The sequence below is a fragment of the Epinephelus moara genome, chromosome 21, assembly GCF_006386435.1.
Source record: "Epinephelus moara isolate mb chromosome 21, YSFRI_EMoa_1.0, whole genome shotgun sequence".
NCBI classification, from domain to species: Eukaryota; Metazoa; Chordata; class Actinopteri; order Perciformes; family Serranidae; genus Epinephelus; species Epinephelus moara.
In genome coordinates this window covers 9,588,330-9,615,313 of record NC_065526.1, presented here as the reverse complement: position 1 = coordinate 9,615,313, position 26,984 = coordinate 9,588,330, and the positions used below count along the sequence as shown (strand labels likewise).

Sequence of the window (26,984 nt, the reverse complement as noted above, 5' to 3'; positions counted from 1 at the left end):
CATAATCTCTCCATCTCTCTCACACACACAGCTACATCACATAATCAGGCCACAAGAGACAGTCTAAATGACTCCTGCAAGGCCGCAGACACAATAGGAAACAGAGGACAGCAAATGACTGACACACACACACACACACACACACACAGACATCCCTGTCCTCATCTTCTTCTTTCGTGACTCAGGAACTTCAAACCTGTAATTTAAGAAATGCTCTGCCGAAGGAATGCAATAAATCCTGTGACAGCAAAGGGAGCACAGAGGGAAAGAAGAGGAGAAAAAAGAGCGAAAAGTGTCAGGCGCGAGTCAGCTTCCTCCTCTGCTGTGTTTGTGTGGGTGTGTGTGAGGGTGGGGTGTCGGTGTTAACTGATACAGGATCAAGCTGGGTGGTCCGGGGCCTACACATACACCATTTTTGTGTACAAATAAACTTAACCCCCACGCCATTGTGGTCACCCCTCCCACTGCTCTTTCCTCCATCTCTGGTCTCTACAGCTGCACAGTGTGCATGTGAACACCCATGCACATTCAAACGTGTAAGGGTCCCCTCCCTCTCTAACAGGCTGAATTGAGTAATTGCCTGCCATTACAGGAGATAAGTAACAGTCTGATAACGACTAGTGTGGCAAAACAACTACTAAGATCTACCTGAAACTGACAGTCAAACTGTTCCCGCTGAACAGGACACCTCCATTTTTTCCAGTGTGCAACTTCACATATTTTCTCAAAGCTCTAAGACACTAAAGTTTATTTAAGATTAAAAAATAAATAAAAAGACCAACATGCTGAGTCATGGATTTCAGCACTTGTCTTTATTTGGACACAATGTACAAAAAAGCCTGTGAGAGGAGAGTGTTGAACCGTCAGGCAGCATCCAGGCTTCTCGTTGGTCAGTCAGCCGATGAATAAGCCGTTGTCTGTGTTGTGATGCTCTCTGATTGGTTAATGAGGGGATGCCACTCTATCCCTTAGATCTCCATCAGCTGGTCCGTTCCAACGATGACCTCGTTGGTCCTCTCAGCTGAGGAAGAGAGAGAAACTTATATATATACTTATTATATAAATATACACAGAAAAGAAAATATTACTTTAAAGTGGGGACATCACAAGAACCGATACTTCTTTAACAATGCGGTGCCAAAATTCTGATGGCACTCGTTTTTTTCCAGCATCTTGGGTCCCAGGGATGCAACACTTCCAGATCAGGGCAGCATATACGCTTATGAGTGTACTTGTTTGCCTTTAAATGATAAAGGAAGAAGAGGAATTCCTACTAGCACAGAAGAACATGTGGAGGATAGCAACAAGTGCAGCTGCAGTCACACTCATTGAAAAGTGTTTTTTCCTGAGGCTACCATCTTTTTCTTTCAATTCTTTGCCATGGGAACACCGTGTATTTACCTGGTGTTTTTTCTGGTCACCAAGAATTGAAAAATGTTTAACACTGGGTAAAATGCCGCGTTTCTCACTGTCACTTTTTACCAAGCCGTCCAATCACAGTGGAAGAAGGGCAGGACAAACAGCCTACGACAAAGACCAACTGTCACATCTTACATGTACTAGTGCTGAACAAAAACAACAATGGAGGAGAAATATGTTAATATACTGTAAAACCAGTGGTTCCCAACTGGTAGGTCGTGGTCTGAAAGTGGGTTGCAGGTCCGTTCTGATTGGAGTTTGTAAAAAAACACACTTTATTTTGAAGTACAGTGAATTTCCGGCACAAACTTTAACTTTGAAGTGCTGTTTCCTGCTGTAGAGTGAGTGAATAATGGACAGCTACTTGACAGAGACAGCAAACTAGCTCGACGACATGGCCAAATGTAAGTATGATGCTGAATATATTAATCTGCGTGGACCTTGAACTAATGATTGAGGAGAAATCTGGACCCCGTGGCTGAATCATTTGGGAACCACTGCTATAGGCTATTCTGATGTGTTTTCTCACCCACAAAATCACATGATCCCACTCAGACCAGTACTTTGCGTTTGAGGTGGGCCATCAGGGATTGATAATTAAATTTAAATGTGATTTAATTCAAGTGTTTTTATTAAAGGAATGTATGTTTAAGTACATGGGATTTATTGGGTATCAAGAATGGTGGAGTTTCACTGGAACTGATATCACTACTAAACTTCTGGTACTGTGACACGCCTACATCAATGGCAGATAATGTTCTGCTGATTCTTATGCTTATACTGAAATCCACAGTTTCTAGTTGCCAGTTTCTCTGGCAGTTAAGAAATCTGTAAGACCCTTCAGCTTTATAAATTGCTGCAAAAACTCATCAAATATCAAGTGACAGCTCATACAGTGGACAAACATGTTGTGGAGAAGATTATCCTATTGCTACCTTAGCCAACAGGAGATTTAATCAGGTCCTACTACTAATAAACACAAGTCCATTTTAGCCATTAGTAGATACTAAAACAGGGCAAAGTTTAAATACAGTGTTTCTTAGAATATAAATATGGTCATAAACACAATAAATAAATATAATTTTTCACTATGTCCATCTTGACGACATGCCACCGATTACCGGATACGGCCTTGCACTTGTATCTTGAAAAACTTGGCACTTTCAGGCATTAAAAAATGTTACTTGGCAGGTGACTGTCAACTCTTGTCTGAGTTTCCTCAAGTTTTTTTTATTAGTCCTTTGTTCGCAACTTTATTACAGGACTCAGATAACCTGACTTTTTATTCGCAGGTTCGGTGTGTAGGGTCGACAAACTGAAACTACTCCCGTGTGCTAAGCATGCAGGAGAACAACAGTGGCCAAGGCGAAAACACGAATGGCCCTATCTAGAGATCGTGTTTAATTTGTACGTTCTTGGCTACTGTAGAAACAACATGGCAGACACTGTGGGAAGAAGAGCCGCTCCAAATGTAGATATAAACGACTCATTCTAAGGTAATGAAAACATGGGTCTTAGTTTCAGGTGATTAGAAACTAATGAAAACATAGTTGTGAATATTATATGAAATTTCTGCCGATAGATGCCCCTAAATCCTGCACACTCTGATGAGATACCCATTAAGTACTTTCTACATATTCATTTTGATGCCATACTGAAATGACTGGACAACAATGGCTGCCAGGCAGTTATGCAATTTATAGTTAATGGCTTATAACACGCAAACCCAGTGTATGGTGCTATAATATATTTGAAATCAGTCCCAGAACCTTCAGTGTGGTAAGACTGAGGTCACCCTGACCGCTACCTGAACCTCACAGAAAGAAATAGATGATGCTTGAAAGTGAGTCAGCCAGCCTTTTCTCGCTATCACTCTCAACCCAGAGCTAGTTCAGCATGAGGAGAGCTGCCGCTGCTCCTCCCTCCATCCCTCCATCTCCGAGCATCGGTACTGATCCAAAGCAAACGGTGGCAGAGAGTAATGTTCCATCCACACAGACAGGTTTTAGTGTGAAGGAATCTGCTGCTCAGAACGAGTTTATCCTCTGCCGTGTGGAGGGGGAGGACAAATGGAGCATAGGACGGTAAGGAGAGGGAAGGAGAGGGAAAGAAACTCAACTCGGGCCTGTTGATTCATCGGTAACTTATATAATGTTTAAATGTATTAAGATTATATATTTACATATTCCTCCTGCTGAGCCAATGATAATACACAGCTCTAACTCTGACCTGAATCAACAAATAAAGGAGAGAAATGAGTCGTATGCTGTAGGCACATATTCTAACCAAATATAGTTGAATAGTTTAATGTAATCACAATGCACCATTAGATAAGAACAGTGTAATCTTCAAGACACAGCAAGAAGAAAAGGAGAGACGGTGTGTGTGTATCTACAATGTATGCATGTTTTAATGCATGTATGTGTGTGTATTTATTGAAGCAGCCAAAGGAGAGGTATGTATCTTTTAAATATCAACACCTGACAGACCTGTATCTGTAATTGTGTGTGTGTGTGTGTGTGTGTGTGTGTGTGTGTGTGTGTGTGTGTGTGTGTGTGTGTGTGTGTGTGTGTGGCTAACTAGCAGGGTGGTCCATGGCTGCAACAGCTTTAACAGTGGACTGGGTGTGTAATGTCTTTCGCAGCCTATGGTCAGACAGCTAGATTAGTGGCGAGAGACAATCCTGTGCTTTCTTACAATCCAACATAAAGTGAACAGGAGAGCAGGTACATCATTACAGCAATGTATTATGTAGACAAATCTAATCTGACCCAACCTCGGTTACCTAAGTGATAAACTGGCAGAATGTTGATTCTACTAAAAACTGTTGAGGCAAGTTTTGAAGAGGATTACAGGCAAAAAACAGCAATGGAAACTCTTGTCCAGTGTTGGTGTACTGTACAGACACATGACACTGGCCATACCGACGTGATCTCATCCCTACTCGTCTCATATTGGTGAAGATTCTCAGTCATGCAGGTCATGGTAATCTTAAGTGCTATATCGTAGGCAACTGGACTTGCAAATGGTTTCTTCTTCTTCAAAACTGAAGAAGCCTCTTGGATGAGAGGCGAAACGTCTTCAAGAAACTCAAGCAAGTCCAGTTGCCTACGATATAGCACTTAAGAATCCCTACTTGTCATATTTTGTGGTTTGGGCAGAAGATACGTGTTACTAAAATGTTTTTAGGGGCAGCAATTTTGTGTTGTATCTCGGTGCAGAGGGGGGCGGCGGTAAGAGGACATTCGTGGTTAAGTTTAGGCAACGAAACTACTTGGTCATGGTTAGAAAAAGATTGCGGATATCGCTACAAAACACTCAGCTTGAGTGGCACAAAAGCTGCAACCAATATTGATGTTTGTTGGTTTCGAACACTGGTCTCCTGGAACAAAGTCCGATGTTTGTTGGACTCATACACCTCCTCTCCCAACCTGAGCGGACTTTCACGGTCTTTCAGCTTCGTCCGTTGTTTTGAGCGTCTGAAGCCGCTTTCCCACAGCACAAAGAACCACAACACCCGCTAACATCCGGCTTATTTATTGAATGGGAGAGGTTACAGTCGACATTCACTCCCGGTTCAAATGACTCTGCAGTAGAGCTTAGATTGTCTGCCCGAGCCCAAACTCGACCCGGGTCAGGCTGTAATTTCCAGCCACTATCCTCGGACTGTGGCGGAAAATTATCCTTGGAACCAACTAATTATCAGACCTGGGGGGGCTTGACGGTGCCATTGGCCGCACACGTGAGTTGTCGACGGTGACAACATGTGTGTCGGCTTTGTCCAGTGTACCAAGTGCAGCACGATGGTGGTGTATGACAGCAAAAAGACGGGGACCTCGACACTTAAGAGGCACATGACGAAGGCTTGCCATGGAAAGAAAGACGAGAGTCAACCTTCAATGTCCACGTTCGTCTCCTTAAAAAAAATGTCGGGTTTAAATCGGGCTTGGGCTCGTAATTACAGTTAAAGGGACGGGCTCGGGTGGGGTCAGGCTGGATTTTTTTGGGCCCGATTAAAGCTCTACTCTGCAGCAGTCACAAGTATTTATCTGCTTAAGCTCCGACTGACAGTGATATAAATATGACACCCAGGTGGATGCGATCATTTCAGCCCCTTAGCTGGTGAGATGCAATGACAGGTGTCACAAAATAACCTCTGTTTCCTTCTAAGCAGCGCTCGAACATCATTCCATATGAGTCTGCACCGAGTTTGAGAGGCTTAAATAAGAGATAAAAAAGAAGTAACCAACGTAACGTTTTCAGTGGGCACCAGGCTGCTTTCTACTGTTTACTAGCCTGTTTTCTGGCCTATTGTTGATGTCGAACGTGAGATAAAAAAACCCACACATGCACAGAAAGGCATACTCGTCTGCTGCAGAGCCATGTTCACGGCTTTGGTCTACCAGCAATGGGAAAGCTCTCCATCTCCTATTTTTAGCTTTAGTTATCCCATGTTAACCCGCATACATGCACTCATTTTGTTAGAAAAAGGGTATAATAATGGCAAAGATGGGTTTACATTGAAGTTGGTGGAAAGCCCGGTGTGTCCTACACAGATGCCAACAGTGCCTACGGCGTCACCATAATGACTACAGGGGCCACGCCCAAGCAGTGTATTTTAGCCCAGGGGAGTAAAACCAGGCTGGCCATACAGGCTCGCCTGTGATCCAAGATTATAAAAAAAAGAGGAAAAAATCTTTTAGGTTTGTTTTTACTTCCCTCTTACTCTGTTCAGGATGAAATGGAGTTTGATATCCACCACATGTGTCCGCATGTGCCAAAAAGTTAATGCGCCAAATTTCTATAATTATGAACAACATGGCGATTCAGGAACCTGCGTGGTTATATCTACTCTTCAGGGCCTGGAAGAGGGGTCGTTCTTCTGTTGCTCTTTCTGGGGTTTCTTCCCCGTTTTGTTTCCTGAATCCACATTGAGAATAAGAGACTGCTGTATGTTGTACATACTGTGAAGCCCTCTGAGGAAACACTTGCGGTTTGGGGTTATTTGAATAATACATTTCACTTGACTATATACAGTAGATCCTTTTTAAAATGTCTATTAAAATGGCATTCAATGAAACAATAATCAAAGAAAAAATCTACAATGAAAACAACAGTGTGTGAGAGCGACATCTCCATGTGACACCAACAGTAATAGAGATATTCTGTCCATCACAGACACAGTTTGGAACTTTGCAATTGTGCGACTGAACTTTGGCTATACAGTGTATGCAAAACAACTATGCAACCAGGAGTCCAAGTTTCCAGTGTTCAATAACATAATGTTAGCAGCTCATTGCTGGCCAGTGGGAAAAGATTTGCCAATAAAAAAAAAAAAAAAAGAAAAAAAAAAAAGCTAAAGCGGAGATCGGTTTTGATGCAGCGATCGTTCAGTGGATGCTCCAAAAGTCTCAAACATTTTTTAAAGCGAGTTTAGCTCAACTTCACACTGTTGTTACTTAGAGCACCCTGTTGTTCACTCAATTAGGCTGCTCAGTCTGGAAGCCGAGCGCGTTCTCTCTTTCTCTATATGTGCGTGTGTGTGTGTGTGAGTGTTGGATGTGGCTGGAGGCTGCTGCTGTTGAATTCCGGGTGGTCCTGTTCTGGCCCTGCTCTCTAACCTCTCCATCAATGTGACACACACACACACATGCGCGCGCGCGCACACACACAGACACACAAACAGCTAGCTTCGGGGACAAGAGGATTAAGGAAATAAAAAAAAAAATCTCTGACAAATCTCTCTATCACACAGACTTCAGAATTAAGAAACTTTCCTAGTTGGCTTCAACACTTGGCACTTACACACAGATACCACACACATACATTAACACCTTAACTGAGTCAGCCAAGGAGAAGTGCCAGGGGCTTTAACAGATAGCGTTCATTTGTTACGTTTTTGTCCTGAATGGTGTGATAATGGAAGGTGTTACTTTGTTTATTCTGTACTTTCCTTCAGTATCCAGTGGATTTTATTTGTGTTGCCACATTCAAATGCCTAAAATGTACTTTAAGCTTCCCTGGGTAATGAAACGAGAGAGGTTGTTGAGCAAGGCATCATGTGCTGGCAATTACTATGAGGAGAAATTAGCTGAATTAAATATCTTGGGGCCGTTATTTTGTGCGTGTATTTATGCTCCTCACCCTCTGGTTCGATCCGTTGTCCGTTCCCCACCAGGCAGTACTTGAGGTCTGCTCCTCGGCTGATGACAGCGTTGCTGCAGATCACGCTGCCCTGGATATTACACCTGGAAATGGCACACACAAATTACATTAATCATATTCCTCCAATAGTTTTGACAGCAATGACACCCAACATAAGTGGAAAGAAGTCATTGTTTTTGCCAGTCACTAATCTTTGCACACAAGTCGCAAGTCCAAAGTCCTTAACTTTGATTTTTGAGTTCCAATCAAGTCAAAATGTGCTCATCCCCAAATACAATGCCATTTAAACACCAGTGTAAAAATATATTAACTTCACAAAAATCACCAATGCTTTTTAAAATGATTATGTTTGTTCAAACAAGTTTGTCAAAATAAGTGTGACTGCAACTAGTCATAAAAAAGTATACCGACATTGCAGTTTTATAGCATATAGCCCTATCAATGTGTGAATGATGTGTGTATTTTACTGCATTGTATTTCATGATGTAAAGTGTCTGAGTACTATGAAAAGCGATCTATAAATAAAATGTATTATCATTATTATCATTAATAACCACAACAGGACTAAGTTTCTTTCTGTCCTGTTTTGCTGCATATAACTCATCTTATATTGTAAAAAACATCAATAACTTTCTCTACCCAAGTTTCCAAGACACTTTCTGTAAACCTTTTCTCCCTTTAAAATGATATTGTATGTTGTTGCATGTTTTGTGTCTTAATGAAATAAAAAGATTCATGTCAAGCTTTTTAAATAAAGTTGTTCTTTTGCCCTGGGGGAAGGTATTGAGTATTTTCAGGTGAAAAGGCTTGAGATCTAGTCACGAGTTCAGGTCGAGTTCCAAGTCTTTTTTTGATTTTGTCAAGTATTTATTAAAGTGTGAACCAAGTGAAACTCAAGTCAGGACTAGCCATGGGGTCCCAACATAAACCTGAGGGGTCACAAGATAATAAAAGGGAATAGAAAGAAAAAAGAATCCATCACATGCTTATAAAGTTTATTTTTTGCAACTTTTTCCTCCTTGTGGAATCGTTAATACCTCTTTAGGACTTCAAATGAAACACTCTGAGAGGGGAAAATCACTTACTGGTGGAGATGCTCATAACTCACTTCCACATTAAGGCCATAAGCAGTGATGTGAGGTCACAAGAAGATATTGCTTATTTTAAGGCATCAGAAGTCAAAAAGATTGGGAACTGCTGTTCTAAAGGCTATATTACATACTGTATACACTTACATGCACGGCTGCCAAAGGTATCGATACCTTGATGCTTTTACGATACGTTTAAAACCATTCGACCGCTGTTAATTACACATTCAAAAATACTGAAAGTAGTTAAAAAAAACAAAAAAACAATTTAGAGTCTGATTTTCAACCCAAGTCTGCACAGATGAAACAATGGGGAAGACAATCAACTGGTTCTTAACCTGTGGCTTTTACAGCTTTCTCTCTGACTAGAGGCAGAGCCACAAGCAAAAGAAAAAATGATCCTATTTTGTGTGCTTAGGACTTTCTTTCTTTTTGTCATGGCATTAAAAGAGGTATTGAGAACTACATTTTATAAAAGTATAATATCGAACGGTGTTGTCATGATACTGTCATTTCCATAGGGAGAACTAACATTAACAGCATAACATTTTCAATTTTTATTAAAAGATAAATGTAACAAGGCTAAAACATATCAGTGAGACGTTTTCTGTTCATGTTTAGTAGCAGAGAACAGCAGAATAATTGTAGTAAATGATAACAATACAAAAGAGCAAGAAAGCGCAGCTTTGTGTCACTGTGGATCAATACTGCGGAAAATGAGAACTGAAACCATTTCAAATATTCAGAATTGATATATCAGTATCGAAATTTAAAACTCTAGATTGTGATAATATTACTCACATGCCAGTTTATTAGGTACACCTAGCTAAAACAATAATACAGTCTAGAGGCACAGTCAAACATGAGTGGCCGTTGCCTGCCGAGGCGATATTCGTGCTGAATGTGGATAGTGCCTGATGTGATGGAAATGGAAAGCTAGCTTAGTAGCTAATGTTTGTTAGCTTGCTAATAAAGCAAAGTATGATGTAATTGGTACAGATTCCATTTTCATATGTTCCATGCTTGTCTCCCAGCTGACTGCCAGTCAGGGAGCATCTCTCATGTGGGGCAATTTGTATTTTCCATGGCCAGTATCATACAATATCAGCTGGTTAGACATGACAGCAATCAATGTCTTCTCCACACATACTCCTGTGCTACTGGTTGAGGTTGCAACTAAAAGTTCATCAAAGTTCACTTCACACAACGCAAAGATGCAAATTTGCTTTGCCCCCCGAAGCCAAAGTTTTATTCATCCCTTTGCTTGCACTGAATGGCAGGTGATAGGAGTAGAATATTTGCCTTTGTTAATTTCGCTCATGTGTGACTGTACCCTCACACAACAGATTTGTAATAACCCAATCCTTGATTAAGGTTTAACGTTCAGTGTTTGTTTAAACTTTATGGTACAAGTTAAAAAAAATTAACAGATTAATCAATAATGAAACCTTCACAGCCGCTCAACAATATCTGTGAACCTTGACTTACTTCATACGGGCCTGAAAGTGGTGAACCAGTGACTCATTTCTGGTACCAACTGATAGTTTGTAAACTCTCGAGTAATTAAAGATTAATATTTTGCTGGGATAAGTTTGGTGGTGTTAAAACAGAATTTTCCGACTCTGCTATTTGCTCTTTGGGCCTGCTGGAGATTCAAACATGTTTATGGTTCAACTTCTGTTTTCTCCCTCGTACCTTATGTACACACGCACACACGGGCACGCAAACACAGTTAGGAATATTCATACTGGGAGCTGCCCAGTACAGCTACACCCTTCCCTTGTTGGCTGTCAAGCGTCTCCACTCGCACAGCTGAGGAGCGAGTGCCATACTGGAGGTCAAAGTGACAGTAGGAACATTCAGGAATCCTCCCACCTGCTCCGAAGACTCAAACACATCCAATCAACTGAACTTAATGACGTGAAATTAGCATTTATATTAAAGAAGAACAGCCGCCAGCGCTGTGTGCACATGTGTGTGTGTGTTCAGACATTGTTGGCCTCACGCTACAGTCCCACCTGAGCTGGCAGTGCCAACCCACCGTGCATGCTCACATTCAGCCAAACCATCACCATAAAATTCTTGGAGGGGAGACACAGACAGTCTTGTGTGTCCTGTGTCGGCTAACCGTAGAGGGCGTGTATGTGTGAGTGTGTGGGTTAGAGAATGTGTGCTTCAGTAGCTTGGGGAGCCCGGTGGAGAACACATGTTGGTCTTGCCCAGTCAGTGACGCACACACACTTGGCCCTCCGCACCTCACACACAGACAGGTTTGTATTGGCCCATTCTATTCAGGTGGTTAGGCCTGGAGGGAGAGGGAAAAAGGAGTGTGTGGATGTGTGTGTGAGTGACTACCTAGGAGGTGGTGGTGGTGGTAGTTGGTGATGGGAGATTACAAGATTCAGAGTTTTGTAACATTAGAGAGAGAGGGAGAGAGAGACCACCAAAGAAGCTTCGGAGCTGAAACACCACTAATTACTAACACCAGGGCTCCTCCTTGCCATGACCCCCCCCCCCCATCCTCCCTCTCACACACACACATACACACACACACCAACCCCCACCTCCTGTGCCAACCCCCCTGTAAAGTTGACCCTTACTATCCCCCTTCCCAAACACGCAGCGCTTTGTCAACAAGTTCTGGTCAGCTCCAAACAAAGAAACCAGAAATGCGAGGGGTTTCTGCGACATGGCCGGGGTCTGCTAATCCCCTCACACTGGCTCTTTCTTTCCTTCTTTCTCCTTCCTTCTTATGTCCTCAAAAAAAAAGAAGAAAAAGAAAAGAAAAGAAAGAATTGCAATTTCTTTCTTGCGGGGCTGGCTTGCTTTCCCCTCGCTTCTTTCTTCTCTTCTCCCGTCTCTCTCGTTCTTTCATGCCTTTGTGCGTGCACCTACATGGGCATGATGAGGGTCCCCATGCTGGCTGGCTGGGGTCCCTGAAAGGCTTAAGAAGAGGTGGAAAGAGACAGAAAGAGCGAGAGAGAGGAGAGAGATGGCGTTGAGGCCTTGATGGAGAGAAAAGAGAGGGAGGAGTAAGAAATTGAGATAAAAGAAAAGGAGCCAGTGAATGAGTGCATTAAAATCCAGACTTGAGGCCAAGATGAGTCTCTTTCCACCGGGGTTCCTGGCTAAGAGACTGAGCAGATCAATCTACATGCTAATTCTACAGTGGCTGCTGGTGCTCTCTGTATGAGTCTTCTTTTGTTGCAACAAAGCCGTCAATTTTGACCACTTTACTTGCTGCATTTGACAATCATAATGTGCAATAAGATAAGATAGGACTTCATTTAGACTGAGGGAAATAATGTGGCGGATCATGATGCATCAATATAAAGAATGGGGCTTTTTGCCCCCAAGCAAAATCATGATGTTGCAAATCTGCTACATCCTGCACGGTCTTCAAAAGTTTCCTCATCAAATTTGGAATTGAAAATCCCTCCTGGTTCACTTGAGGTGATATTTCAGTTGAAGAGAAGTTGCACTGACGTAAATAGCTTGTTTTACACTGCTGATTCCAACGAGGAAAAGCAGCACATTTGTTCAATTTTTAGCACATTCTTTGGTTGTTTGGTAATTTCTGTTTTCTGTTGGATATTATGTCTAACAACCATCTTAATTAGCCAATAAATAAATAACTTATTCAAATTATAACAATATAACTTGGAAAAGGAAAACAAATCTTTAGATTTATGAAGATGAAATCAACAAATGCTGAGTATTCCCTGAAACCTCCCTAACCCTGCTGGTGAGTCAGGCTTTGTAAACTCACGCTGTGCAGCCAAACTTTCTTCAAAGCCTTTCTTCAGAATATTATTTCCAATGTCGAGGACACAATGTTTTGCAGGATATCGAATATGTTGGGTTGAATTTTGGGAAATGATGTAGAGGAAACCTACAACATTTCCAGTTGATGGAATTTTGCAGCCATAAAATGAATATTGAATACTGCATATTTAGCTGTAAATATCATCCAACCTAAAAGGGATGGTCACCCCAAAAACAAAAGCAGAAATGTTTCCTCTCACCTGTCGTGCTATTTATCAATCTAGATTGTTGGAGATGCCAAAAAAATACATTTGAAAAACTCAACAGCAATGTCTCTTTCCAGAAATCGTGACCCGCTTACTCAAGATAATCCACAGGCCTTGTTGTGAGCAGTTTCAGGTAGGAACTATTTTCTTTCTATTAAACTACACCTAATAACTGTATCACTGCACAGAAGGAAGCGTGCACCTACTGCTAGCTCACCTGGCACCACTGAGCTAACTAATGTTCAAGCTCAGCCAAGGAAGACCGCAATAATGTTTGCATTTTGCGCTGTCACAAGCATGAGCCTTATATCCATGAGTAGATACACACCTCTACGCGGTGATACAGCTGGTGGTAGAAGAAGTAGCAGTTTGGTAGAAAGAAAATAGTTCCTGTGGATTATTTTGAGTAACTGGGTCATGATTTCTGGAGAGAAACATTGCTGTTGAGTTTTACAAATGTTATATTTTTGGCGCTTTGAGCACCACAAGCCGAGTGCCATATAGTTTTATTATATTTGAGAGAAGGCAGACATCTTTACGGCCGATATCGCCAACACTCGGCAACTCACATCAAAACAATCTACTGATAAACAGCACTTCAGGTAAGAGGAAAGATATGTATTTTTGGGGGGTGAACTGTCCCTTTAAAGCTAATAAAAATGACTAAATAGATTATCAAACTGGATATCGATACATGATCTGGCATTTGATCAGCTGTTATTGATGAAACTGATCAGTTAATCATGTCAGTGCTGCTTACTTCCTAAGAGAAATTACCAATAAGCTCAGACGTTTGCCGTCTGCAAAACACCTTTCAAGCCCCCCCAGTGTTCCACAAATTCCATAACCAGTGGGAATCTCGGTGTAGGCGAGTAAATTAGCGGCTAAATAAAATATATGAATGTTGTGTGTTTCAGTTCAGTAGCTTTGTGTTTGTTTGGAACTGGTCTCTGGCTGGTTGCACACCAATAGATGCATTGTTAACTCAGCGCTCCCTGTTTGACCCCATAGAGCTCAGAAAACAAAACCTGTTACACCTCCCATCAACGGACACACACATCCACAAGCATCTGCCTCACACACACACACACACACACACACACACATAGGAGTACCTAGAAAATTCAGTGGAAAGACACCCAGTGAATGAAGGCACACCGCTGCTTTCACATGTGAAACCCACACAGTGTTAACAGATGAAGGGAAAGACGTTTAGTGGTTTTGGGGATGATGCAAGGACAAGTTTTTCCTGGCAACAAAAGACGGCTCATCTTATTTTGAAATCTTTGTTTACTAAATTCCACGGCTTTGTCACACACAGTGTGCATGTACCGACTGAGCTCCTAACAAAAGCCGACAAGAGGATTAGAACTTTAATTCATAAACATGCCTCGAAGGTTTTAGACAAAATTTAATTGTACGCCAAAGCACTTCAAAGTCCATGTTATCAACAAGTGTGTGCATGTGTGTGTGTACAGATGTGTGTGTTCTCACCCCTCCTCGATGGTAACCCCGTGCATTATGATAGAGTTGGTGACTTTGACCTTCTCTTTTACAGTGGTGGAGTTTCCGATGGTGGACCTCTTTATGGAAGTCTTATCTGCTACCTGGCACAGTGCTCCAATGATACTGTCTGATCCCATCTAATGGGGAGAGCAAACACACACACACACACACACACACACACAAACGGTAATATTACTCAGACAGAAATACATCCAAAGGCCTCTCCAATTAAGATCAAGCTCATATTAGACTACGAGAGAGATAAAAGAGACTATAGTAGTAGTTCTGCTATATTATGTTTACCTGACATCTCTCAGAAATGACAGCAGACGAGTGGACTGCTGGCTCCTCAACCAGCTTTGGGGCCTAATAGAGAGAACTCAGTTAGACATGAAATTAAAATATTAGAAAGATTATCTGATAAGTTTGATGATTCCTGTAGAGGAACTGAGTCACTGGGCGAAGTATGTAACATTCAAATAAGAATGAAATTCTGCTTTTAAAATGGCAAAACACACGAATGAGAGGGTTCAAAAGATGCGGAAGAGACAATACTATTACCAGTTATTTTCTCCATGAATCAATTAGTCCATAAATTTTAAAGGCTGAGAAAAAATGACATTCAAAACAGAGCTTTGATTCATTGTAAGAACCTGATTTGACCCGACCCACCACGTTCAGGCAGGGCTGTAATTTCTCAACATTCCCCTGGGCTTGAATCTGGTTACGTTCTTGCCAATTTCCTTGCGTTAGAGTGTTCGATTTTGATATGAATTAAAAAACGCTTGTGTTTCATTTTCACTACGCTGTGACTCAGGAGGTAAAACAGGTCGTCCACTAATTGGAGGATCCGCAGTTCGATCCCCAGCTCCTCCAGTCCACATGGGCAAGATACTGAACCCTTACATGCTCTTGATATACCATCACTGTGTGAGTGTGTGTGAATGGTTAATGGAGTAGCAGGTGGGTCCTTTTCTGGTAGCCTCAGCCACGAGTGTAGGAACATGTTTGTGTGTGCGACCTGAAATTATGAACCGTCCAATTTGTGCCAGACTGAGCTCCAGTCCTCAGAGTGGCTACTTATGAAGGCACCCCATGTCACAAACGTGTTTTAATGCACTGAAAATATCTTAGGTGACTTTAGCTTGTAATGAATGTTTTAATATTTTATATATTCAATTATTATTTTTTACAGTGGAAATTCGGCATTTTAATTGGGTTTGGGGTGAAAACTGCTGCCTTGGTTCTAGCTTGGGTCAGGCTTGGACAGAAGTGATGTGGGTTTTTGTACGGTTGGGCCTGATTTTTCGGGCCGATCAAAGCTAGAATTCTCAAATTTCGTAGAGTCCACACGACGTCTGAAATTTGCTCTTTTGGACAGATTATAAGCCCAAAATATCAAGATATTCAATTCACTGTCACGTTTGACAAAGAAAAACAGCAAATTGTCACATTTAAGAGGCTGGAACCAGAGAATGATAACGTCTAATAATTACAAAACAAAACAAAACAAAACAAAACAAAACAAAAAAATATAATAATAAAAATAAACAGATAAATGCACAAACCTGTTGTAAAAACAGAACATGCACATTTGAAAATGCGTATATAACAAAAACCCTGGAGGGAGCAGGCTAACGTCTGACTTACCAGTCGGTTTGCTTCGATGTAGGCAGCTAAAGTGTTAACACGGTAGCAAAGGCCCTGGTCGACAATGTGAACATAACAGCGGAGCTTTCCTCCATGGTAAGCCTCACTCATGTCACCGCGGTGGTCGTTCCAACAGGAGCGCTCCTGGGCCAGCTGGAGGAGAGGCTCGTCTCGTGATGAGATGAGGAGCTCTGGACCATAAAGAGGGACAGAAGCAAGGCAGGAGGAGCAGAGTGGGGAGTTAAAATCGTGACAAATACACACTAGTTGGGATTTTCTGTATACCTTGTTATTAGGCAAAGTTGTCCTTTTTTAATCAACTTGTTCAGTGTTCATTTACTGCAACAGTCAAACATAGATATTCCCCATGCTGATGGCTCATGAATAAGATCCAAAGCCATTCTACACAGGTTACACTGCTGTGGCTGTGCAAACACTGACCGTGGTTTGTGGTGCCGTCACTCATTTTCTGGTTCTGATCCTCTGTGTCATCTTTGATTTTTGGACTGTGGGTTGTTTTGGAAAACTGTTTCCGAACCAAATATGGTACCAACTCACCCCGAATTGAAGAGATAGACCTACGATACAAGAAGAGGAAAGATTAAAAATCGTTTCTGACATGACGTTAAACATCCTACGAAGTCATCTGCATCACACATGAGAGGAAAGTAATGATCCTGGTATGTATGGTACATAATGGTACACTTCCTAATGGTCACTTGGTAGAGAATGCGTAACTGTGAGTGAAGGCTACACCCACAATACTACGGTTTCATCTTAAAATGGGGTTTAAATATGAAAACGATCTCCTTACACACAAGCATTACAGAAATAATCTCTCTGTCCATATTAACACACATGAAAATGCATATCACATGACCATTCACGTATGCTTGTGCATATGTAAACAGGAAGCAGATTGTCTACTCTATGGTTAGTTGCCTAGTTACAGAAAATAATACAGAGGAACTAAGGCCACTGATGTCTTTGCTATGACCGACAATGTGGTGGAACTGTTACTGAAAGTAACAAACGAGTATAGGATGGTCAACTCAAGGCAGCGGAAAATATGGATTGGAAGATGTTGGAAAGCAAAATATGGCGAAATATCAGCAGTGCCATGAGCATTATCCATCCAGAGGAAGCCATGGCAATGGGGAATAAGTACCCACACAAAAATAATGAAATCACAGATGTTTGGGTTTGACACATCGTGACTGGAAGGAGCCAGCGTGTGGCGAACATGAGTTGTCAGCTCTTTCAAAAGTTTATGTTTCTGCCCGTCTGGACTGAAACCAGAAAGTTTTTAAACTAAAATAGGGGCCAGCAGCATTTTCAGAAGTCTACGTTTAAGATATCTTTTGGGGCTTTTTGCCCTTATTTGATGGGACAGCTATAGTGTGAAAGGGGGAGACAGATGGGGAATAACGTGCAGCAAAGGGTCTTGGGTTGGAATCGAACCCAGCCTTTGTACATGGGGTGCCTGCTCTATCTGGTGAGCTAGTGGGCACCCCAGAAGTCTCCTCTTTAATGGGTCCGAATACACCAGTGTAGTGTGGGAGCGAGGCATAAATATAGCAGTAGTTATGTGTTTTAAAATGAAAACATACTGGTGTGGATGTAGCCTAAATGAGCAAGTGAGGAAATCAGTTTGAGGTGGTTAACGCATTTGCCGTGACCTTGCAATGAATTGTCTCCACGCTTTTTCCTCTGGATTTGCTGCTGTTTGTGCTCAACATCTTACTCAGTATCTACAGAGAGGAAAAGGTCAAGGTTCAGCCAGAAACTGTCACTAACCTGCAGAAAGAGAAACCCTAAAACGGATAAATTGATTAAACCTTTGGCTGCTGCAGGTCACGTTCGTGCACTACATGTTTAAATCCACAACACACTAATGTCTTGGTAACATAATGATTTAGAGAGTGACATCAGACTTTGGGTAAAATGAACGAACACCCATCTAGTCAGTTAGAGTTCAGCATTTATCCAGGCTACAATTTAGCTGTATATACATCTATATTACCTTTACAGCAGTGATTGTGTTATCTTAGGGAGTAATTGCAAACAGGAAGTCAACTGAGCAGACTGAAGAAACATTAAAAACAGTAATGAAAAAAGATTCAGAAAATGATGTACATTGCAGTTATTGTTACTGAATGTACATCTTAATAAAAACAGGTCGTGACAACTAGCGCCGAAGATTCTTACGATGACTTCAAGTCTCTCTCTGTCTCTATAAACCAGGAGGTAACTTCCCCGTCTTAATTTCTTTCTCCTTCTCTTTGCACTGTGCTCAGTGTTCCTCTCCACCACCCCACACCCCCCTCATTCACTTGCCCTCTCTTACTTTCTTTTTAAAGGGAGATTAGAATTTCCATCTGAATGACAGGAGAAAAACAACAGTTACTCTGTCCATTTCTCTCCTTGAGCAAGAGACAGAGAGAGCACGGAGGAGAAAGGAAGAGAGAGAGAGAGAGGAGCTGTTAAAAGAAAGTCCAAGAAAAGAGCCGAAGAAAGAAATGAGTCATCCGACAACAGCGATGATATATGGCAGTGGGAGAGGGTGCATTAGTGATGTAATGACGTAAGATTTATATCTACATCTTTGCGGCAAATTTTCAAGTGTATCTCTCGCCTTGACCAAAATATTCAGCCGGGGTGAAGAGATGGAGTGTTGCTGAGGGATTTGTGTTTGTTGGATTGACCTTGGATTTATTTATGTGTCAACTAAAACCAGCCACTCCATGTCAAATTGTTCAGATTTAAAACTGGGCAATGACAGATTTCCACAATCCAACCTTTAGCCAAGCGCCCACATTTCAATGGGACCATTTCCAAAATATGTTCAGAATACACATGTTGGCAAAGTCTCCTCACCACCCTGTTTTGAGAAGCTCGGCGCCATGCTGTTCTTTAGCTCGCAACCTTGTCTGGAATGCATCTGGATTTAATCCCGTCGTTATCAAACACGCTTGATATTTTTGTCAGCACTCTTACGTTGTATTATTAATGGTCAGGAAGAGATGAGGTAAGACTTCCTCTGACTAAACATCATCTAGAGGGCAGACCAGGGAAGTACCTTACATCCTGCATCATTCAAAGTGTTGTGTGTATCTGATGCATGGTCTCATACGCTCACATTGAGTCATCTCTGAACCAAAGGATCAACGTACAGGAGACCTCATGCCTAACTGTGACTTTAAACACAGCCGATTTCTTATTCTTTTTTTTTTTTTTTTTTTTACGAAGACACTTAGGTTTTTGCTTCTTCTACTAATGACATGGCCGCAGCTGCAACTAGACTTCCCTGCAGATTTTCAAATGACCAAATTGCTGATAAATTCTCAAATTAATCATCATAATGTTATACTGGGAAATGTAATGAAATAGTGCTAATATATATTAACATTTAGGTGGACTAAATTATGTGCAACAACAGAAATCTACTCAGACAGGGAGTTAGTATTCTGATATCAATGTAGTATTTTATAAAGGTCCTGCCCAAACGGTCTCAAATCATGGGAAAACATGGATAGTATATTCTGTACACTTTCAACTGTGTGTATTATTCAGTCTAGTTTGCCTAATTTTCAGAGCTTTAGAAATAAAACAAGCCCATACTTTGCCGCTGAGTCCAACTTCTCATTTTCATCAAACCAAAATAACTAATTTGATGATTTCTGGTCTGTTTTCTTACAAACAGACCAGAAATCATCAAGTTTATCATCATCAGGTTATATAGTATGAACGTTAACTCGGTGCATGTGCTGAGATGGTTGCGGAGCTCACCGCAGCATGCACCGCTACGCCCCGCCCATCCTGGTGAAGTATCATGTTTTTAGGGAATCCCATAGTGAGCATGCTGCAGTTACAGTATGAGGTCCTCACCTGATGTTTGCTGTGATGACAAGCAGCTCAGACAGACTGATTCCCCGACTAATCTGAAACTCTCTTTGCCTTATTTCCCTTCTTCTCCTGGCATCACGCCACCTCTAAATGTTATATTACCATCGTTACTTTGGAAATGACAAAGTAGTTTGAAGCATTTTTAACCTAACACGTTCCAATGTTTGCTCTGACTATGTTAACACTCTTGTTAATGCATCTGTTATAAAGCTTGTAAAAACTACATTAAATTAAAGGAATGAATTTTCTATGGCAATATTTCATTTTCATTCATACTCTATTAACATTATGTGAGTGTATCAAACCATGAGGCCTTTTGTGAATTAAACTGAATCATGAGGGGACTGTATTGTTGCACCCCTTCCTAATACTATTATGTAATAAAGTAAACCTAAGTGCAAAACACTGTAATACAACCTCATATCATATAGATCTTTTGATTATTCTGACCAGTCTAACCATGCATGTATTACCCGGGCGGCTCCAGAGGGTTCCCCGTGACACTGCTTCACTTCAGAGGCTAAAGGCCTAACAGCCTGCCTCAGTGGCACATAGTAAAACAAATTAACACCTCGCTAGAATACCCTGCTAACAGGACCTTTCAAAGCTTTACACACCATGTAACCATGTTTAACACTTGCTACAGATTAAGCTGCGAATGTGAATGTCTGTTTGACTGTGTGGGTTCATGTCCAAGTGTGTGCATGTACTTCATACCCATACTGCTCAGACTGCAGACACAAACTGGCCATATTTTAAAGTATTTTGTCAAAAGAAAATTTAAAGTTGGACAGGCAATTGTCTAATTATATCGTCATTCATGTATTTACTCACTTGTTTTCAACGAGAAAGTCCACCACAGCTTTTTTCAGACAGTAGAGGTGAGCGTCCACGAGGCCTGTTTTGATGTGCATCCTGGGATGTCTGCAGGTAAAAGACAGACAGAGGCAGACACAGAGTCAAGAGAGGAAAATCATATCAAAATTGACTTTTACATATAAAGTTACTATGCTTTACAAGAACTCACACAGCACTAAAAAGGCACAGACTCAATCCCATTATCTCTCCTCTTCTTCGAGTGCCTTTTTGCCACGCTGAACAGAGTTACAAGAGACAGAGGTGGTAACTTTCCCCAATCCACCAACCATTAAGACCCTGTTACGTCATCAGTAGTTGTCGTCGATAGCATAAACTGACATAAGTATGGCAGTAATGGTATTATTACAATAACAATGCCATTTATCTGATGGAGATAGGAAAGCATGGACATTCATGATTTATTCACAGCTCATGTTTCAGGCTATCAATCAGTCAAACAAGTCATCAAATAAGAATGGACACTGTTTTGTCACCAGGACACTAGTGTTGCTTGTTAGTAACCCATACTCCTTCTCTGCCAGTCTGCGTTGATATTAGAGGGGCGTTAACAAGTGCAGCAAAATCCCTGCTGGACTTGAGTTCAATTTTGGGTGTCACATGCCATCAAAGCTGCATGAAAATATGTCAAAATGCGGGACTATCATGCGCAAATCAGCAATGACAATGTAAGGTTAGCGAGCTAGCTGCTGAGACATCAGCATACTACTAGCTATTTTTTCTTGTTGTGCTTGTTATATGGAAAAGGACCATAATACACTGAAACCACATTAAAATAATATGATGGTTATTGTATAAGAAAAAAATATATATATATTTGTGGGTTTCTTTTGTTGCTTGTGCAACCATGTTGCAGATGATTTCACATTACACTCAGTTTGGAGTGCCCCGGAATAACCTCCGTCAGCAGGGCCATTAAGCAACCCTCTATCCCAACAAGAATCAGGACATCCTGTCCCTACATGTGAAACGGAGGAGTAAGGGCTAAGTAGTAGGGACAAGGGTTGTATTGTCTCCAGTGTTCATTTCATTTATGAAAACAATGACGAAATTTTTTCAGCAAAGCCCCTTTTTTCCAAGAGGAAAACGAGATGATGATGAGCTAAAAATCGATCTTCACATAAAGTGATGAGACGAAACGTGACGAAAATGTTAGTTGTGGACTATCAGACATCGAAAGCCAACAGCCGTGCCTGTAATTATCTTTAAATCCCGCATAAACGTTAGGCTGGCAAAACTGTTTCATTAGCCGCTAAATGGCAGTCAAGCAAGCAGCCACCAGCCGTCAGACTTCACAGCTGATAGACACAGCAGAGGACTCCACTCAGATCTGGACTCAAGAAGGGTTATGGTTTGATGCGGTTTGACAGGCAGGAGGCTCAGTTATCTGTGAGTGTAGCTGTGCTGTAAGTAAACAGTCTGAACTCAGCAGTTTTATCTGACAGAGCTGAAAGTTTAGTTTTGATCACTAACTCTGTGAGAGGACGCCAGTTTAAACAATTAAGAAGGAATTCAGGCTTTAATGAAGTTATTTCTCTGCTTCTTAACAGTGAGATCAACAAGTCTGAGTTCTAGCTGTCTAAGGTGTCAAAGTTTTTGAGACCATAAAACGAGAGATGTTGAGCTTCTCAAATGATGATGACTACGTGTGTGCTTGTAATTCATCCCTTAAACATGTCAAAAACTGCTGGAGAAATGCAAGTTTGTAAGCGTGGAGAAATGATTTGTTGTCGTAGAAAAAAATTGTCTCAATAAAAGTTTTATGCAAACTTTTATACATGAATTAGCCTCACTGGATTAGTTTAAAGATAAAAGAAAACATAAAGAAAAAGTGGCTAAAAGTTGCCTAAAATGTCGTGAGTTTTCATTGACTAAAACTATGAAGGATAAAAATGACTAAAATGTGACTAATAAGCACTTTCATCTCAAGACTAAGACTAAACTAAAATAGCCGTCAAAATTAACACTGATTGTCTCTGACATTTAACACACAAGGTTAAAAAAACAAACAAAACATGATAATTTTCATCATAAAATTCATTTGTGGTGTCCCACTGCACGGCATACATGCACTGATTAACCCTACAACCACCCTGGCTGCTACTTTGAGGACATTTTGCTTTGATTCTTTTCATCACCTGCTGTTTTTATGTTTTATGTTTGCCTCTCATTTACTCAGAGCCCTTTTAATTGACCTCCGCTTTGCACATAGGACAGGAACATGTGATGAAAACCAGACGCCGCCATGGGCTCACATAAAAGCCAGAGAATAGTGATATCTGTCTGTTGTCCTCTGTCAGCTACCGTAGATGTGGCCCTGCAGAGCTGCTGCCATGAGACAGCTGCCAGTTAGACAGGTTTATGTTGACTGGGGGGGCACTTGCACGCAGACACACACTCACCCAGTCATGCATTCACTCATTCACACATATATTCACACACGGACGCAGAGTTTGAACATGTGACATTTACGAAGCGAGAGCCAAAGAAAACCATTTCATCCTCCAGGTTTCAATAAACAAATCCACCCTCACCCCTTCATCCTCTCTGACTACCTCTCCTCCTCTTCCTCTGCCCTTTCAATCATTACATAATAAAAGCTGCGGGGTGCATTGTTCCTGAAAGGATCACACCAGTGCTTTTACATGTTTTAGACCATTTAATACAAATCACATATACCCTCCATTACTGCGAACCATTTTTCAAAGCATGCTCCAGTGATTTCCATTTTTTAAAGTTGTAAAAGCAGATTGATTTGAAAAGTCTGTGTCTCGTTACCACACAACGGTAACATAACTTTAACCAAATTAAAAGCAGACATGATTTTTACTGTTCACAGTGATGTTCAGACCTGAGCGAGCCGAGTCATAATTTCATACGTGAAATCAATGGAAACTAACGGTCTCCTGAAAAAAAAATCTCAGATTCTACGTTATGAATAGACAGTCTGGGTGGTAGCCAAAGCTAGAACATTTTACTACTTTGCCAACAGGACCAACATTGTGAATGGGTGTTACCAAAGTACTCCTGCACAGTAACAATACAACAGTGGCCAGTCTGACTCACCAGATGTAGACTGTGGCTATAAACCTGCCACTGGCCGGCTATTTAGGCCGGCATTCCACCCCCCTTCTGCTATCTGCGTGTTACCGTTTTCAACAATGTCACAGGGACAGCAACCTTGGAGCTAACAACCTATATGCTGACAAATAGTAAGTTTTGGATTGTGCAATAAGTTGTGTCGGCTTTGTTATATCAGTGAATTGTTGTAAAGATATACCATGAATAAAACAACTTGTGAACACAACTCAGAAAAGTCCAGACTCCATCTCCCAGGATTCTCGTGCCTGATATTGATCCTGATATTGATCCGTTTTCTGACACGACAAGTTGGAGTTGATTTTACCACATCTTTTTACCCTGACAGCAGCATGCACCAGTGACACTTACTGGATATGTGCCGCTTCACACAGGCTTCTGTGATATTGTGGTAGTAATGTTCTGCAAGAGCCACATACAGCCAGCTAATCATCTGTGGTTTTAATGTGTCTAGTGAATTCATGCAGAGCTACAGTATAGTAGGGGTGGGAATTACCAGAGGCCTCTCAATACGATATTATCAAGCTACATAACTCAAGTCAACTTTATTTATATAGCACATTTCATACGACAAGCATAAACTCAATGTGCTTAAGATACATCATGCATGACAAACATAAAATATAAGATAATAAAGTGTTACATACACAAAAACAAGAAGGACATGATAAAAACAAACAAAATGAGAAGCTATTATCATTATACTTAAAACAGATTAGTACTAACTTCTAAAACAAATAAAAATACACTTAAAAACTGAACTAAAAGCTCGCAAAAAAAAGATGCGTTTTGCGTTTGCTTTCAGAAGAGAGCACTGTTGTAGCAGACTGTAGTTCAGGTGGAAGAGAGTTCCAGTTATAATACAATATTATTGTGATTTTAATTTTGCAATTTTTACATTGTGTTGAGTATTGTGATAACATATATTGCGATTTTTTACCTGCAATTTATGCCCCCAAAGGAACAAGTTCTCAACAACTACTGTATTTAATAAAATACAGTTTTCAGTCTGTTCTTCTCACATCAGTCATTTTTTTATTGCAGCGTGTATCAAGTGGACTGAAAAAGCCATTGAATTTCTTTTTCTAATAGGCTGCCAAAAGTTTAATAAGAATTTGCAATATTAAAAGTTTATATAATATGAAAATTGGTGTCTATGTATCAATACAATATTGCAACTCAAAATACTACAATGCTATGCTCTATTGATTTTCTCCTCCACCCCTGAAGTACAGCCAGGCGTCACCTCTTGGGCACTAATTAGTGAATGTTGAATCACACACTCAACGTCTGTTACTGTTTTCTGTGACGTTTTCTTTTGCGGAGAATGAGCCATTTTAATGACAATTCTCATGTACCACCAAAACAAATTACCCCCCGACACTATTTTGCAAGGGCACTGTCGCTGCATCCTGGGCTTAGCACCACCCAAGACTGTGATTACTTTAAAGAAATACAAACAATCCAGAGTATTTTGTCCCCTATAGTAGAATGATAATGTGTGCTTCCAGACCTTTCTCTGTTGCTGACATAGCGCTGTGGAGATACGTCAGGCTACAACTGCTGCTAATATCTTATCATGGTAACATCTGAGTCAGTTGTGCTTTTGCCTGACAAAAAAAGAATAAAATACAAATGCCTGTTAAATTAATGGCAAAATCTACATAGCGTGTCTCAGTAAAGTTTTGGGCCAGCACAAGCCGGCAGAACAGCTTCAGTGTGTCTCGACATTGATGGCACAGGTGTGTGCAACTTCACAGGAAGGAGTAATTCTTCCCTAATTTAGTGCGTTGATGATGATGATGATGATGGCAGAGAGCACTGTCTAGAGTGTACATAATAAAGTCAATTAAAACACAGTACCAGTCAAAGGTTTGGACACACTTTCCTATGAACTTGAATGAGAAAGTGTATCTAAACTTTTGACCGGGCTGTGTGCAGTGACCCAGGATAGGATACTGAAAATTACATGGTACTGAATGAAAAGTGAACGATGCCACACACTTTTCTTCCTCTACCTCCTCTGTTCATTTCCTTCCTCTCTCTTTGATCAAAAACTATTTCTACAATTCCAGCTTTCTCCTTTCAGCTCTCTTCCTCTCTTCACCAGGCTTGCTTATAACTGGAGTGACTCAGGAGGATTGCTTGGTCACACACATTTTACAACCAGATGCTGAAAGCCATAAATCAAACTGTGTGTGTGTCCGTCTGTGTTAAGCTATTTTATTAAAAAAGCATAAAAACACATGTGCGTGCACACACAGACACGCTCTGTGGGTGTTTGTCAAATGTATTTATTCATACTACATTCCCCAGGTGTGTGTATTGTGGGCTTAAAGGGGAATTTATGGGAACACCCAGCATGTGACATCACTGTTTGGCACCTGCGGGTGGGCAGAAGGGAGAATTTCGGGAAGAGAGAGGGATAGATAGCAAGAGTAGGAACAGGAAGCCTAACAAGTCTGGTGCAGCATGGGGAAGAACAGGTATAAGGAATGAGCAGGACTTCTGGCTTTTCTTTCATGACAAAAACACATTTTACAGCGGAGTGATCTGTCGCAATAAAGTGTTAGCTCTGCCATTCAGCCATTGAGGATCAAGCTGGTTGTGATCTTTAAACTAACTTCAGCTCAAAATAACTGCAGACTCTGCTGGGTAAAAACATGTGTCCAACAGGTGATTATCAAACTAACTTCAGCCGTCTGATGTCTGACTTATTTTCCTTCACACATCATCCTGACTGACTTGGCTGTTTGTCTCTACTTTTTTTACTTTCAGTGCTACGAAAAAACTTAAGGAAGCCACTTTTCTGTGACATATTATATGCATGCAACCTCCTCCATTTTACGTAGCCTTGATTCAGCGCGCCATGCGTCTCTGCGCTTTATTGCAAATGCAAAGTCACTCACTCATCACTGCATTCTTTATGATTTGGTGGGTTGGACGTCACTGACCACTCGCAGACAACAGCACTGATATACAGTGGTGTGAAAAAGTGTTTGCCCTCTTCCTGATTTCTTACTTTTTTGCATGTTTTCCACACTTAAATGTTTCAGATCATCAAACAAATTTAAACATTAGTCAAAGATAACACAAGTAAACACAAAATGCAGTTTTTAAATGAAGGGTTTTATTAATGAGGAAGAAAAAAATCCAAAGCTACATGGCCCTGTGTGAAAAAGTGTTTGCCCCCTTATTCTAATAACTAGTTGGGCCACCCTTAGCAGCAACTACTGCAATCAAG

General features: G+C 41.0%; 1 protein-coding gene across 1 annotated transcript in view; it reads right to left on the bottom strand.

Annotated features, from left to right (window-relative positions):
• Positions 1 to 793: 793 nt before the first annotated feature.
• The window catches only part of eif2b3 (eukaryotic translation initiation factor 2B, subunit 3 gamma), a 50,936-nt gene continuing 24,745 nt past the window's right edge, over positions 794 to 26,984 (bottom strand). Inside the window, exons 6-12 of the mRNA XM_050033545.1 lie at positions 20,600 to 20,689; positions 16,301 to 16,437; positions 15,860 to 16,050; positions 14,513 to 14,575; positions 14,198 to 14,346; positions 7,564 to 7,667; positions 794 to 1,021 (exon numbers count right to left, since the gene is read on the bottom strand). Of these exons, the coding sequence (XP_049889502.1) occupies positions 969 to 1,021; positions 7,564 to 7,667; positions 14,198 to 14,346; positions 14,513 to 14,575; positions 15,860 to 16,050; positions 16,301 to 16,437; positions 20,600 to 20,689 (787 nt within the window). The 3' untranslated portion in view covers positions 794 to 968. The remainder of the gene's footprint in view (positions 1,022 to 7,563; positions 7,668 to 14,197; positions 14,347 to 14,512; positions 14,576 to 15,859; positions 16,051 to 16,300; positions 16,438 to 20,599; positions 20,690 to 26,984) is intronic.